This window comes from Python bivittatus, unplaced genomic scaffold, assembly GCF_059951505.1.
Source record: "Python bivittatus isolate LINGU-HERP-01145 unplaced genomic scaffold, Pbiv_v1 ctg000080_np1212, whole genome shotgun sequence".
Taxonomy (NCBI): Eukaryota; Metazoa; Chordata; class Lepidosauria; order Squamata; family Pythonidae; genus Python; species Python bivittatus.
Genome location: NW_028277035.1, coordinates 6,243,180 through 6,259,452, shown reverse-complemented (window position 1 = coordinate 6,259,452; position 16,273 = coordinate 6,243,180). Strand labels below are relative to the sequence as shown.

Genomic DNA, 16,273 nt, shown 5'->3' with positions numbered 1-16,273 from the left:
ATCACTGCTCTAGAGGAGATCTGCATGGAGGAATGGGCCAAAATACCAGCAACAGTGTGTGAAAACCTTGTGAAGACTTACAGAAAACATTTGACCTCTGTCATTGCCAACAAAGGATATATAACAAAGTATTGAGATGAACTTTTGATATTGACCAAATACTTATTTTCCACCATGATTTGCAAATAAATTCTTTAAAAATCAGACAATGTGATTTTCTGGATTTTTTCCCCCATTTTGTCTCTCATAGTTGAGGTATACCTATGATGAAAATTACAGGCCTCTCTCATCTTTTTAAGTGGGAGAACTTGCACAATTGGTGGCTGACTAAATACTTTTTTGCCCCACTGTATCTGAATGTCCCAAAATTAGATTATTTCTAAGCACATTATTCTGTATATAGATTTCATATTCACATTAGCAGTAGGTGATGGGAAATGGCCAAGTAGTCATCAGAGCAGTTTCATGTAAGATTGAAGTGATTTTTCTTATACAGACCTTGAAATGCAAGACACAACCCAGTCAGTCACCTGGAAAGAATGGAGTGAATAGAATATTCTTGGCTTGTTAATGTTGTCAGTGACTTTGTGAGAAGAGACAAAGAGAAAATTAAAAAAAAACACTAAGGGCATTATTTGAAGGGACTAAAGCCAAGTTTGTTGGGAGCAAGGAGAAGGAATATAAAGCTGGTTTATTTGACCAAGGTTGAAATAGAAGGATTGTTATCTCTGGTAATTTTTAATGGATTCTTATGATCAGGACTGGATGATGATGCTTCAAGGTTTTGCTTATACATAAGAGTTATATGGGGAAGAGATTATTTGTTGCATTTTAAGTTTATCTGATCAATGTTAATACAGTTATGTTGTCATCTCTGGTAACTTCTGTTGGATTTCTACAGATTGGATTTGAATGATGGGGTTTGGGGGATATGTTTTAAAAATAGAAAATGAGATACAAATGTAAAAGGAAGGAATTCAAGTGAGTTTATTAGTTCAAGTTTAAAATAGATATGTTGTTATTTCTAGTAACCCTTAATGGATGTTTAGGAAGGAGGAGGATGCTTTAAAGATTTGTTTATAGAGAATGAGGTGAGCTTTGGGAGATTGAAGAGACTGTTCATTGTATTGTAAAGAGATGTTGATAAGTTGTTAAAGTTATTTATACTTGCTGGGACAAAGGGGGAAGTTACTTTTTCTCCCCTTTTTTCTTTGCACTTTTTATTTTTTTATTTTTATAGTTTGTATCAGTTTTATCTTTACATGTAATCTTTAATAACATTATTATAAAGAAAAAGAAAGAAAGAATAACATCTGTTTCAGAAGTCAGAGAAGGGGAAGAGCACGATGCTCTATTCCAGATTATACCATGGTGCAGATAAAGATGGATTGGAGAGATGTTCTAACCTGAGGAACATGCTACCTAAAGAATTGGTTGTACTTCTTTTTTGTCTGGAGTTTTGTAACTATTATCTGCCAGAGATCATTTTAGCATGTGCAGTTCAAAACAGGACTGTTGAGCTCTATTGTTTAAGTACTTTTTTGTTGCTCTGGGTAAAGCTGGGCAATACAAAGTACATTTATTTCTTTATTCTGTAAGAGATATAGACAATGAACGAACCTTTCATGAATAATGGTTACAATTAAGAATGCAGCAGGACTTGTTCCATCATGCTGTTAACTGTTGCACAGAATTTGAGATGGAACAGCAGAGCAAATGCCAGCTTAAAACGTGTAACTCTTGTCTCCTTGATAGAGTACTGCACCCTGGGCTTTTGTTTGGCTCATTTCATGTCTGTCAGTTTTATGCAGGTGATGGTTTGTAAAGCTTTTAGTCTTTCGCAAATACAAGTAGAGGAAACATAAGGGACGGCTGCACTGTGGTGTTAACCTCATTGCAGACAACTATAGCTGGATGAACACTTTTGTTCAGTGTTTAATGTTCTTGGAATTGTTCATTTTGATCTGTTTCTACAACAGTTTGCATTTTGAAAGTCCAGATTTTTCCTAATGCTAGCTAGCTATGTTTGTTTATTTTGAAAGCAGCTGTTTTTTTTTAAAAAAGTGGTGCATTTTTTGTTTTATTTGTACCAATATATACATTTCTGTGCAATCATTCCCCTAATGTAAAGACCATCCTAGGCACTCTTTGGAGAGCTGTATCATGACATTCAGAACAGTACAGATTTCACATCTGGAAAATGCAAATTAGGCAAGCTTGTGTTAAAATGAGATCTGAATTCCCTATCCCTACTCAGTACAGGTAGTCCTTGGGTTAAGAACACCCATTTTAAGGATGACCCACAGTTAAGAATGGAGCCTATTGTAGCAAAATTTGAATTAAATACACAATAATTCGAGTTAAGTACACAATGGTTTGAGTTCTTTACACAATACCACTTATACAGTATTATACAATAATACTGTTCCAGGTTACATACAGATTCAACTTAAGGATAGACCTTGGGAACAGGACTTGTTCTTAAACTGGGGACTACCTGTACCTATGTCTTTATCTTTTGTGACTGAGCTTTTAAAACCGACAGGAAGGGGATAGGCAGGGGGAATGAAATATGTCTGGTTGTATTCTGAACCTACAGTCAAAAAACTGTTTATATACATCAGCTGTAGTTTGTACATGTGGAGTTTCTGATAACTCTTTAGACCTAGTGCTGAAAGAGTCCAGATCCAGAGCCGGCATGCAGTTGAAGGGTTAATTCCAAAGCAAAACACTGATTGGAAGGGGAGGGATCATCATGTTTCGAATGAATTATCTGGCTGTTCAGAGCTTGTGTGTTGCTTCAGGATCACAGTACAGGACTCTCCCATGCAACAGCATAGCTGCCAGGCTGTGACACTTCCAGACATGGGAAAAGGCTAACCCAGGAATCAAGCAGAAGGGGATTCTGCTCCAAATTGGCTTGCATTCTGCTTTAAACACCACCTACATACACATATCCTTGTATACACAATTTCTCAAAAAACATATCATGTCGGATGTGGAATGCAGTTTTGATGATGCTTCTTGCCTCTCTCCTCAGAGTCCTGGGTCTCCATCACCTACTCGAAAACAGAATAAGGAGAACACCTTTACGGTAAGTAGAATGCCAGAGTGATGATCACCAATCCGGTTGCTATGGTGATCCAGTCAGCAAGTAGCACTGCAGGCCGGGCAGGGTGGGGGGTGAAGAGGATTTTGTGTGCAGGGGTCTGCCTCATGTTTTCCAGATGTAAACATGGTGCTTCCTCTCTCCAGCAATAGCTGCATTGAAGCCATATTTAAAAGGCTGAAGCTAGCAAAGAGCCTGTTACACAGAGATAGGAAAGAAAGATCAGAAAGCAAAAGAGAGGGTGGGAGGCACTTCTCTGAGCTGTGATTTTTAAATTGCAGTTGGAGCAGTTTTTCCTTTTGTTGAAACAATTAATTGCGAGTGAAGTCATCTAAAGAATGGAGTGTTCCTATGAACAGTATACACGGTGCAAAAAGTTGACACCAAGGTTTCATGAAACCTGCTTTATATGGTGGCTTGTCTTTCAGATTTAAATGACTAGAGAAAAATGGAGAAAAATAATCATGTATATATACACATACATATAAACACACACACACTTAGAGGTGTTTCTCAGTGTGGATGGTAAGTTTTTGATTTTTTTTTAAAAATCAGTGTAAACTTATTCTTTACTCCATTATTGCTCATAAACATGGATCACTTGCCCATAGCACAAAATTTGAATGCAATGATTAAAAAACTGTAAATGCTTCTCTGTTGAAGTGTAAGGTCTGCCTTTTTGCTACCAAATGGAAAGAATCCGCTGAAACAACAAGACATCCCTCAATGATCGAGTAAGGGAGAGAACATCAGGCAACTAGTATATGATGAAATGATCATTTATATAGGTGTTGATGTTCTCTTTTGATATCAAATATTACCATTCAGTTTTTCCAGGTTTGAAATGTAGTTTTAGTGTTTCATCAACTTACACCTTTTAGTATTTACACTGGGTTCTGAAAATATGGGTTCATTTGGATTCTGGAGTGTGCCTCGGTTGTGGAAGTGGGATTTTAGATTTGATTTAAAGAAGGGCTGCAATAGGATCAGATTTACTGAATGAATGAAACTCTTAGCAACCAAAAGAAATACCACGCTATCTTATTCTTTACACTTACTTCCAACCGAGAGAACACTAAAGCAACAGCCCCAAATCTTGATAGAGAATGTTGATTCTTCTTTGAATGCCTTCACTTTGTTGTTTATTTTGTCAGAGAAAAAAAGAGAGAGAGACAGACAGACAGACATGCTTTAGGCAACTTCAGGAATTGTTACCTTAGAATAACTGTTAAGTAAAGTCAACTCAGCTAACCTTACTTAACAGTTGTTTTGGGTCATTGCTCCTGAAGTTGCCTGAAGCAATGTTATTTTCTGACAAAGTCAGAATAATCCCATTAAGTCAGAAATGAAATAAAAGAAAGATTGTACTTTATTATTACTACTATATTCTTTATCCTGAAGTGAATTAATATTCCAACTCAATAGTACAGATTTTCTTCCATTCCTTTACTCCAGTTCCAAACTCAGCATTGAGAAATGTTATCATTTCTAATGGATACCTCAGATGTTCACCTCTTACTTCCAGAAACTGAAATCCACAAACTGTCTGTTGGTTTTTCTTGCTTGAAAATGAAGAGATATCGGATTATCAGGAGACTTATTCTGTTTATAAATAATACTAAATCATGTTTTGGAAGTAGAGGTTCCAGCACTGATCATGGCTAGGCTCACTTGTCTCTCCCCATCCTCTCTCCTTCCCTGTATATCACGATTCAGAACATCTGAATATCAGCAAGACATAGTTGCCATTAATATCAGAACAGCCAAATAACTGCAGTGATCTCCAGGCAGGCACAAACTATTATTTGATTTTCAGATGTTAAAGAAAATCACAGGTTGTACCTAAACAGATGTTTGACATCCTACAGGAGAATGTGGTATCCCTGGATTCATTCCCATAATACTAAAATATGGTATGAAAACAGCTATTTTGTTTTTTGGGAAATATAGAGTACTTACCAATTCACTGAGATTTTCCTGAACAAGTTTTTCTGTGGTTGAGAGCCAGTCCCTATACCTATATTATTAAAATCTCATTAAGGGAAAAACAATTGTTCCTCCAACTGCAGATATGGAGTGAATGAATATCATATCTACTAATATATCATCAAGGCAATACTGGTGAACAGTAACATAAATACTTTGTTCCAAACCTGGTGCCTTTTGTATGCAACCAAATACAATTAAAAACTCTTGAAACATAAGAGGTTAAATACAACATTCCTGATAGGAAGGCCTTCTCTTTACATTTGCTGGTGCTTAGTGCATGGATTCCTGGGGAAGAAGAGCCAAATTATTTGTGTAGTATTGGAGGTGGAACTACACAGCTTCCTACTCATGTGTTAACATGCATCTGTAACACTTGAAATATCTTGATTCTTGCCTGACATTTCTTTCACGCAGAAGAGTGTTAACTTTAGGCAAACATTTTAAAGCAACATCAGCAAAGATTCTTTTTCTCCACTTTCTAATGTGTGAATATTGCACCATAAAGATTATTCTTATTCCTCTTGCGTTTTCCTGAAACTCATAGATGTACACATGGACATCATATATATTCCAAGTAGGAATGCAGCTGGGGCCTTCAGTATTTGCTTCTCCAGCAAGATCACAGGAAATTGTGCTTTTGGCACTTGGTCACATTCAGTGCCAACACTCTGTTAAGAGGATTTAGTGGGTATTTAAATCATCTGGAAATGCCCCCAAACTACATCATGGCCAAATGATATTCTGTTGGGCGGCAACATCCTTCAGATGCCAACAAGTGATCCTAGAGGAGTTGTGGCTGTTAATGAAGTCATTTGATCTTTCTTGGAAGCCTCATGAGAGGAACTGTGAACTAGAGATGCTGGGCATGGTTCTTGGCATTTCCACATTGCCTTTCAGAGCGTGCTTTGGATACTATCTTTAGCTAGCTTTTCTACTGTCCATAGTGATGCTGTTCTGAGAGATGAATGAAGCACTCACTATGCTTTTAGTCTTCATTTCAGGGATGTTCGTATACTCCTCTTTTCCTTCCCTTCCCCAAAACAGCATAATAGCCATTTAAAAAGAGAGAGAGAGAGAGAGAGAAAGAAAGAAAGAAACAGCATGCCCTCCATGCTATTTTTTTCTGTGATGTTACTTTTCAGGTGAAGGACAGGCAAAGGTTTAGGGTTGTAAGAGTAGTCCTGTGGTGGGAACTTTACCATTTTGTGTTTGTTTGGGCCTATCACATTCTGGACAATCTAATTTACTCAGGGTTTTGTAGCATTCCCAGCCTAGAAAACATTTTTAAAACCCTAGAAGCATAGGCAGTGCCACTACAAGCAGGAGTACCTAGGTTGAGTGTGAAGGACATAGATGTTTCTTAGATGCTGCCCACATAGCACACATAATCTCCATATAATGATACATTCCAGTAATATTTTACATTTTTTAAAGAAGGTGTTTATAGGCATGAGGACTCACGTAGCCCTACAAAAACAGAACAGTAGTTTGTGCCTTTGGCACTTTGTAACAGAAATGCCTTTTTCTTAGAACACTGTATTTCCCCATCTTCCTTCCATACTTGATTTAAAAAACAAAACAAAACCCTATTCTGCTTGAAGGAAGACTTTCCATCTTATAAAAGTGCTGCAACCAGCTTGGGTTTATTGCCCCTGTTGAGTCAGGAGATAATCCTTGAGCTGTTTGCTGCTTTGAATTTCAAGGCAAAAAGGGGCTCTGGAGTATTTGGGGATATACAGGAAGCACCTATCTGTAACTTATTAAACCAACCTCATCTTTTCTTGGGATTGTGCTGCATCTGAGGAGGACTGTCACATGATCCTGAGAAAAGATGCGGCTTTAGGGAATTGCGGATAGGTGCTCCTTGAGCGTCCTTGCACCCTCCCAAGCACCATTTTGCCTAGGACTCTGAAGCCCTAGATAGTACTATCTATGAGCCAATAATCATGCCTGCTGCTCCACAAAAATAATCTGTACATTTTTCATTTCTTGGGTTGGAAAAATGCTCACCCATATCCCATATCTGTCCTATCAGACAAAATGCATAGTTGTTGGAGCAGTGTAAGTTGCACAGATAAATAATTATTACTGATATATGGGATAATATCAGTATATTCTCCATTATATGGATAAGGCCCTGCAGCCTTTCTTTTCTGGAGAGAGAAGACAACGGAGAGACTTTATAGCTGTGTTCAAGTATCTGAAAAGTTGTTATGCAGAAGATGGAGTAGGTTTGTTCAGGTTGTTCCAAAGACAGAACAGGAAGCAGTGGGTTTAAATTACAAAGGAAAAGTATTTTCTTTTTTGATTTTTTATTCCACCTTTATTATTTTTATAAATTACTCAAGGCAGCGAACATACCTAATATTCCTTCCTCCTCCTATTCTCACCACAACAACCCCGTGAGGTGAATTGGGCTGAGAGAGAGTGACTGGCCCATAGTCACCCAGCCAGCTTCCATGCCTAAGGCGGAACTTTGGTTAAACATCCTAATGGCAAAAGCTCTTTAACAGTGAAACAGATTGCCTTGGCAGGTGGTAGACTCTCGTCTGCTGGAGGCTAGATGGCTGTCTGTGGGAGAGTCTGTGGTAGTGGATTCCTGTACTAAATAGGAGGTTGGACTATATGATCTACAAGAACCCTTCTATAAGTGGTCCAACATTCTATAATTCTGTGATACAAAAAGCATATAAAGAGCATTTTGACATACTTTGTATTTCTGGAAATTTCATCGAAGCTTGTGCTTGCTCATATCTCTAAATCAATGAGAACTAGGAATTTAAGCATTCATTTTGGTATACAGTGGTACCTTGGGATACGAACTTAATCCGTTCCGTGACTCTGGGCATATCCCGAGTTGGTCGTAACCCGAAGGAAATTTCCCCATAGGGTTCAGTGTAAATCCAGTTAATCCGTTCCGCCCTCCGAATTTGGTCACACCCCGAGGCAAATTTCCCCATAAGGTTCAATGTAAATACGGTTAATCCGTTCCGCCCTCCGCCTGAATTTGGTCGCACCCCGAAGCAAATTTTCCCATAAGGTTCAATGTAATTACTGTTAATCCATTCTGGCGTCCACGGACCATACGTCAGGGGCGGGAAAACGGCCGGGTGCGGCGCGGCAGGAAAATGGCCGGGCGCAGCACGGCGGGAAAACGGCCAGGCGCGGGGCGAAAACGGCCGGGCGCTGCGTGGCGGAAAAATGGCCGCGGACCACATGTCAGGGGCGGAAAAATGGCCGCGGACCACGTGTCAGGGGCGGAAAAATGGCCGCGGACCACGTGTCAGGGCAGAAAAATGACCGTACCCCAAGGTGGAGTTCGCACATTGAGGTAAATTTTTGCGGCCGGAGCTGGTCATAACCCGAAAAGTTCGTTAGTAGAGGCATTCGTATCCCGAGGTACCACTGTACTTGTTATACCAAAAATAAATCTCAGGCAGACTTCGTAAATTTAATTAGTGACTTTTTTCCCCCAGAGAAGATAGTTTTAAATTATATTTAAAGAAAATAAGCATGAAAATGCAACACTTAATTGTCCTTTTTTCTCTCTCTTGAAGACCACATTATATATCTGAAAATTATTGGAAGTCATTTGCCTATAGTGATTTGTTCATAACTCAAGAGTTATCATCATCATCATCACCACCATCACCACCACAATAAACAAATCCTACATATATCATTCATCTTGTTTACTTAAAGAGATTACATGTGGAATTTTCATCTATTCATGGGATTCAGAGAATACTTACTTTCTAGCAACTTTCAGAGAGAATTGGTGCCCTGTTGCATACTAGATATATAGATAATTGAGTAAACATACCTTAATAATGATGTCTTTGGTGTTAGCATGTTCTGATAACAGCATTCCTGTGCTACACCAAGCTTTGGGGTTAGCTATTTTTGGAGTTAATATACCTGAATAGTTCCGGACTTGACTTTAAAGTGTTTTTGGCTGGATTGGTCCTTCTAGTTGACTTCAAAAGCATGAATGGATTTGTGAGGCTATACCATGAAAGCAATAGCTATTTTTAACATTTGATTATTAGTCAGTTCCTCTCTCCCCAATGTGCCTGAAAACTTTCTTGAAATATTTTAGCCACAGATCTTTTTGAGTAGTCTGATATCATCCAAGTGGGAAATAGCTTTGTCTTGAAAGGTTCCTAGATCTTTCCTTAAAAAAAAAAAAAATCAAATTGTGGTTCTGTTTTGCTTGGGGTCTCTTTTCTAGATATGGCAGGAGCTTTCAGCTAAGGAAGCCCTTTCTATCTGCTTTTGATGACATCTTCTGGCTCGAGAGAGAATTGCTTCCAACAAGCGCCTGCATCTCTGTCCTGTTCAAGCAGCCACCTTTTACATATCTATCATCTGTGAGTGCACATTTCTGAATTGCTGTCCAGCATATTTATATTACTTTCTTCTTTATTAGATAAACTGTGTGACTTTTCCCCACCCCGATGCAATGCCAGAACAGCAGTTGCTGAAACCTTCTGAATGGAGCTACTGTGATTATTTCTGGGTAAGTGAGCCGCTTCCCATATGCTGTTTACTGCAGCAGTTGAGCTTTACACAGGATCAAACATATTGCTAACATCTCTGATAGCAAACATGGTAAAATTCAAGCTTAAAAATTGATGCATAAAATATTGCAAAAGTTATTCTCCTTCTTTATATCTGAAATCCAGCACAACCCCCATACTGTTAAAACCAGGAGACGGGAATAAAGTAGAATCATTTTCTGGGCTTCCAGTCTGCAATGCCCTAAAGAAGAGATGAGCAGTTCATAGCTGTAAAAAGTGTTTCCCCACCTATTAGGCAGCAGGCCACTCAGCTGATTCCTGTCTGATTGGTTGGGGAAAACCAACTATTTTGAGGAGGGAGGGAGGAGATGGGGAAGGAGAAGGTAGCCTTCCTCCCAAAAGTCTTCATAAAATCACAGATTGCACACTTGTTATCTAGGAATCCTAAGCAGCATCTTTGGGTTGGCGCAGCATAAGACTTCCCTCCCCAGTTCCCCATAGTGTAAAACCAACAGTCTGAAAGTTGCATCACATAGGGAAAGATGTATTTTTGCTTCTCTGTTCTGTTCATTGACCAAGATTGCAGGAAGAGGGCATCTCTGTGTTTGTGCAAGAGACAATGGTTGCATGCAAGTGGGTAATGATCTCCAGCCAGTAATCACTGTAGTCATTAGAGCCGTAAAAGGTTTGTCCATCCCTGTCTGAACCCAACATTCCATATAGATCTGGGAGACAAACTAACTCATATTTCATCTTATCATGTCTTATTCTCTACAGATTGTTTCCAAAATGTTTTTGCTTCTTGTAGCAGGAGTGTGTGTGGGTATGCATGCTCATGCCTAAGTGGTGGGTAGAATCCTGGGTCTAGATTGATACCTTTCTCAATCAAGTAAATTAATTGCATGTTGCCTTAGAGCATCAAGAACTGTTGCATGCTGCATGTTGCCTTAGAACAACCAACTGTTCTCTGGTTGATCTTGAGACAGAGGCAATGAAATTTACCAAGTGCGCTATGAATGGTACACCTTCCATTCTTATTTGTTTTGTACTCTCAGGTTAGAGAGCTACAGATTTGTCTGGGCCTCATAGTAGAAGCCTCAAGACTTCCCTCCGGGAGGAGTTTGTATTCAAACTGACGGTTTATACTCACTACTGACCACTAGGAGGCACTATACAACCAGTTTTGTTCTTGTTGGAATTCATCAAGCATAGATAATTCCCATGAGTTAGATCTTATGTATTGTAGGCTCAACCCTTTAGTGGGATTTGAACTTAGACACCTGAGGCGAGTCTGGTTTGCTAAATGTTTCAAGTTTTTTTTTAGTTTTGAATACCAGGTTGTAAGCTTTCTTGAACTTTTGGAAAAGTGGAGGTGGAGATGTTTGTAATAAAAAAGGCAGAATTTCCTGGAACTTGCAACTGGTGTGAGAGAAGAAGACCTCCTTGAGTTGAAGACTGCATTTAGGCAGTCTTCTTGATAATATTAATTGGATTGCCACTGCCTTTTTCCAGAATGCTCTTTCAACTTCCCAGTCAACCAAAGCTCTGGACTCTTCAGGAGGGTCACCTATTCAATCTGTTCAAACCTGAGCAGTCACTGTTACGAGATTTTTTTATATTAGTTTTTGTCAGTTCTTGTGACTATAAAATCCCCTGCTGCTGAGTTGCCTGCTTCCTGTGTGCAAGAGCAGCCTCTAGTGCCCATGACCCATCAACCTTTTTTAGAAATCCTAGCAGATTTGTTAGCACCAGTTGTTATTAGGAGGGGGGGCGGTGTTATGCCAGCTGGAGACTTGAGGTACATTTGGGATATCTCCCAGCATATTTGCAAATACCTGTTATAGTATAAGTGTGTGATTGCATTTTCTAACACATCTCATGTGGCCCATACTTTTACTGTTCATTTCCTTTAGGCTGATAAAAAGGATCCCCAAGGGAACAGTACAGTCTCGGGATTTGAAATTCTTTTACAGAAACAATTGAAAGGAAAGCAAATGCAGAAAGAAATGGCAGAATTTATTCGAGAAAGGTAACTTAGAAGCTCAATAACGGGCTAAATTGACTCATTTGTAGTTTTGGTTTCTGTTTCCAATGGTGAAACTTCTGTTTCTATTAATATGCAACTCCAGTGGAGTGTTTTCTGTTAAACACAACTAATATTCAAAGATCAGCAAAAGGACAGCAAAAGGCTAACAAGGATGGGCTTGTTGTCCTTTCTATTCTAATAGTTTCATGTTTATATTTATTTATGAAATGTATACAGGTAGTCTTCAAGTTACGTCCATTTGTTCAGTGACTGTTCAAAGTTATGACAGTGCTGAATGAGGGGGACTTATGACTGGTCCTCAAAGTTGTGGCCATTGCAGCATTCCATGGTCACATGATTGCCATTTGTGACCTTCCCTGCTGGCTTCCCACAAGTAAAGTCAGTGGGGAAGCCGGCAGGAGGTTGCAAGTCGTTCTTGCTGCTTTTTTCTCCCAAAGAGCTCCTGGGCAGCAGGGGGATCTCGTACTCTGTAGCGTCTGGCCACACTTGTGCCTGCCCACCCTCATGCCTGCCTGTAGCACCAACTTGCACACCCACCCACACTCGCATCTGCCTGTAGCAACCACCTATGCACCAGCCCGCACTCATGACTGCCCATAGCAACCACCTACCCACCTGCACTCACAGCCACCCATAGTACCTACTTGCCTGCCTGCCTGCACTTGCACCTGCCCTTACCCACCCTGTAGCACCCATCTGCTCACCTGCCTTTACTCATGTTTGCCTGCCCATACTCCATGGCACCCACCTGCCCATAGCTCTTGCCCGCTGGCCTGCTTGTAAGCCACCTAAAAAGGAAAGGCTTGTTAAGCGTTCCTCGCTTAATGACAGCAATGGGAACTGCTTGGACTGCTGTCACTAAGCAGCATGGTCACGTGACATCACACTTTATGACCACATCATTTAGCAAGAGAAAATCCAGTTCCAATTACCATCACAACCTGAGAACTATCTGTACACTGCTTCAATCCAAACAGGCTCTGTGTGGTTTACAACATATATAATAAAACAGTAGTATAAAAGTAATACAGTTACATAAAATAGAATCAATGTGTTATTATAATAGAAACTAAAACAAGGCTCCAGAATCAGTCCTGAAAGGCCCTCCAGAAAAGCCAGAAAAACTGTAAGGGTGGGGAGGGGGCCATCCTTGTCTTGCGGGTTCCATAGGAGGGAAGCTGCCACAGAGAATACCCATTTTCAGGGCCCCTCCTGTCACACTTCCTAGTAGCCAAGGACCCTGAGCAGGTTCTGTGACTGACAGGATCAGGTGGGCAACTTTGATCAGGGAAAGGTGGTCTGTGAAATATCTAGGCTCCAAGCCATTAAAGGATTTGAAGAGAGCAACCAGTACCATGAATTGCCTTTGGTGACGTAGTGGTAACCATTGCATCTCCATGGAGTAAGATAGCAGTATCACAACTGACCAGTGACATGTGAGTTGCTGCATTTTGGACCAGCTGAAATTTCTGGATGGTCTTCAAAAGCAGCTCTACCTACAGCAAGTTACAGAATTTAAATGTTCTTGTAGAGAAATATCTTCTCGCTTCCACCCTCTCATTTTATATACAGGTAGTCCCCAACTTATGGCCATTCGTTTAGTGACCATTTGAAGTTATGACAGTGCTGAAGAAATAACTTACAACTGGTCCTCACATTTACAACCAGCACAGCATCCCCTCAGTCATGTGATCAGAATTTGGGTGCTTGGTAACTGGCATGTATTTATAATGGTTGCAGCATCCTGGGGTCATGTGATCACCATTTTCAACCTTCCCAGCCGGCTTCCAACACACAAAATCAATGGGGAACTGCATAATTCACTTAACAACCCCGTGATTTACTTAACAACTGCAGTGATTCCTATAACGACTGCCGCAAAAATGTCATAAAATCAGGTGCAGTCGCATGATGCCTCACTTAATGACCACACTGCTTAACAACATTTTCCCTCTTGTGGTCATAAGTCGAGGACTACCTGTACAGAAAAGTATCTACAGTGAGAAAACAAGCAAAAGTTTTTCTATGTAGCAAAACATCAATAGTCAAAAGTTTGTATCAAGAGAAATATGCTAATTCTTATAAATAGGGATTCTTAAGAAAATTCCATTCTCCCGTTCAATTAATCATATCCACCCCCCTCATACTGTTTTGAAGGGTTCCCCTTCCCTAGTCTGTTGCAGCTGATTTTCAGACAGTGTAACAATTGCAGTAGAGGGAGGGAAGGAGTTGGCAAAAATCATCATCCACTCCTTCCTTGGTAGGAATTTCAGTTGCAGGAGCTCTGGGTTTCGCAACATCATTACTCCAAGCTGGGTGGATTAAAAGCCAGCAAGTGCTAAGTTTCCTCAGGTGGTTGTTTAATATGAAAACAGCGCTTATAATGACTAAGGATCCATTTTAATATTTGCTACAGAAAGAGGAGTACAATTTGCTTGAGTTCATTTTGAGTCCAGATGAGTCATGCTTCTTGCTGATTTTGACATATCTCAGAAATCTCTCTTCCCTCCACCCAAATGCACACATTAGCTCTGGTAGTTTAAATAACTTAAAACGTCTGTGTGACATGGAAAGATAAACCAAGAGAGAAAGATAAACAGTTATTATTTATAGCTGCTCATTATTTATAATTTTTCTTTAAAAAAGAGCATTCTTATAAATCATTTTCCAAATAATAACAGGAGGGAGAGTTACTTCTCTAGAACTTGCAACTGGCAATTGGAACATTATGTTCCATGAATGGACTTGTCTGTCTGATCGGAGAAAAATGAAAGCACTGGTTCAGTTCATTTCCTACAATTATGCCTTGGTGAATTAATAGAGAAATGCTCTCATGACCCAATGGAAGCTTATAAGTATAAAAACTATTTAGCATTCCTTTGACAAAATGTGGGCATCAACAAATCGCCTTCGCTCTTCAGAGCACAAGAAATGTTCTTTAGCTTGAAATCTGGTTGTACTTGCTGGACCTTGTAAATCTAAGTTTGCTTCGCTCTTTGTTCGTTCCTTGTGGATGCTATCATAAAGGGCTTTTTTTTTACAGACAAGTATCAGTGGAAGCTTTTGGAAAGAAGTGGGTAAATACAAGTCTTGTATACTAATTTAAGAAAGAGTCATTCTATTTATCCCTCTTTCTCAGATGACACTGCCTTACCAACTGCAGAACAATTACCACTAACAGAAGCACATAGGATTGTGATTATAGTCCATGAGCTTAGTGAAAGTATTAAATTATCATTAATCTACTTGGCAAACATTGTGGGTAAAACTATACCCAGAAGTGAGTTGCTAAACATGCTGCATTTTATTATAATCACAAATTACATTTCTAATAAATAATAGCTTCTGGCTGATGTCACTGGTGTTTTTTTTTTCTTCAGAATAAAAATTGAAGAAGAATATGCCAAGAATTTGTCTAAACTATCCCAGAACTCTCTGGCTGCCCAGGAAGAAGGGTAAATGTGTATTCTTGCTATTCTGATTGCCAGTCAGATTACAGGCTTCTCTAAAATTGGTGGCTTTGTTAGGAGATTCACCTTGTCTGGTGTCTTCCTTAGGAAACCCGCAGATGAAGGAAGAATTGAACTGGCACAGATATTTAATTGGTTGGTTGGTTTCTTGTGAAATGTTGTGTTTATAAGGTTGTCATATCCACTGATATTGAAATAAGACACCTACTGGGCCAAAAGTGACTCTTTGTACAGTAATCTGGTCAAACCATTAGATCTTTCTCAATCAACTTTTAAAATAAATTACAATACAATTACAATTACAATTACAATTACAATTACAATTACCGTAAGTGTAATTTCAGAGTGCACATTAACAGCAAGTCCCATAAAAAAATGTTCATATAAATACAGAGAGAACAGAATGTTTTTTCAAATCCTTTACAACAGCCACAGATGGAATAGCCACACACACATCCCTCCTCAGTGGGGACCATTACAGAAGGACATTACTCTAATATCTGTGAACATAATTTGTCATCGTAGTTTTCAGATACTGGCAAACTATAGTATATAGCTTACACACCAGTAAGGCTCTTTACGTTTCAAAATTTGTAGATTACGCTTAGCTCTTGTTTAGAAATGTTAGGAGAAAATTGTAGAGAAAGCCGGATGAAATGCATTTTTCACTTACATCCTATCTTTCTTTTCATGATATTGCTGAAAGTGGTGCCTAGATTCTCCATGTGATTTCCCATTCAGGCAACAGGCCAGATCTAGATCTGCTTGTTTTCTGGTGGCTTCCGAACATGACCTGCTCTGCATGTTGTAATAAAGATGTTTTTGTGAAGTAATCACAAGAGCCTATAGAAATATTTCTCCTGAATTGTCCATCTCTTGTGTGTGTATGACCAGCAGAATCTATGTTCACTCCATGGCTAGAACTTGGTTTCATATTCTTAATATAGTTATCATACTTAGCATCTCTCTCTCTGTATGCATATGTTGTTATTATTATTATTATTAAACTTTATTGTCATTGTACCTCGTACAATGAAATTAAATGCCATCCCCAGTGCACCTTATAAATATAAAAACCATAGAATAAAAAACACACATCCTTCACATTCTATTCACCATTGCACAACCCTGATGTTAC

At 39.3% G+C, this 16,273-nt stretch overlaps 1 protein-coding gene across 2 annotated transcripts in view; it reads left to right on the top strand.

The window, feature by feature from the left end:
- Positions 1-16,273, top strand: part of GAS7 (growth arrest specific 7) — a 152,974-nt gene that overhangs the window by 118,461 nt on the left and 18,240 nt on the right. For both annotated transcript variants that reach the window (XM_088133437.1, XM_007429524.3), the window contains exons 5-8: positions 3,041-3,094; positions 9,528-9,617; positions 11,532-11,647; positions 15,046-15,120. In XM_088133437.1, coding sequence (XP_087989563.1) covers positions 3,041-3,094; positions 9,528-9,617; positions 11,532-11,647; positions 15,046-15,120 — 335 coding nt within the window. The remainder of the gene's footprint in view (positions 1-3,040; positions 3,095-9,527; positions 9,618-11,531; positions 11,648-15,045; positions 15,121-16,273) is intronic.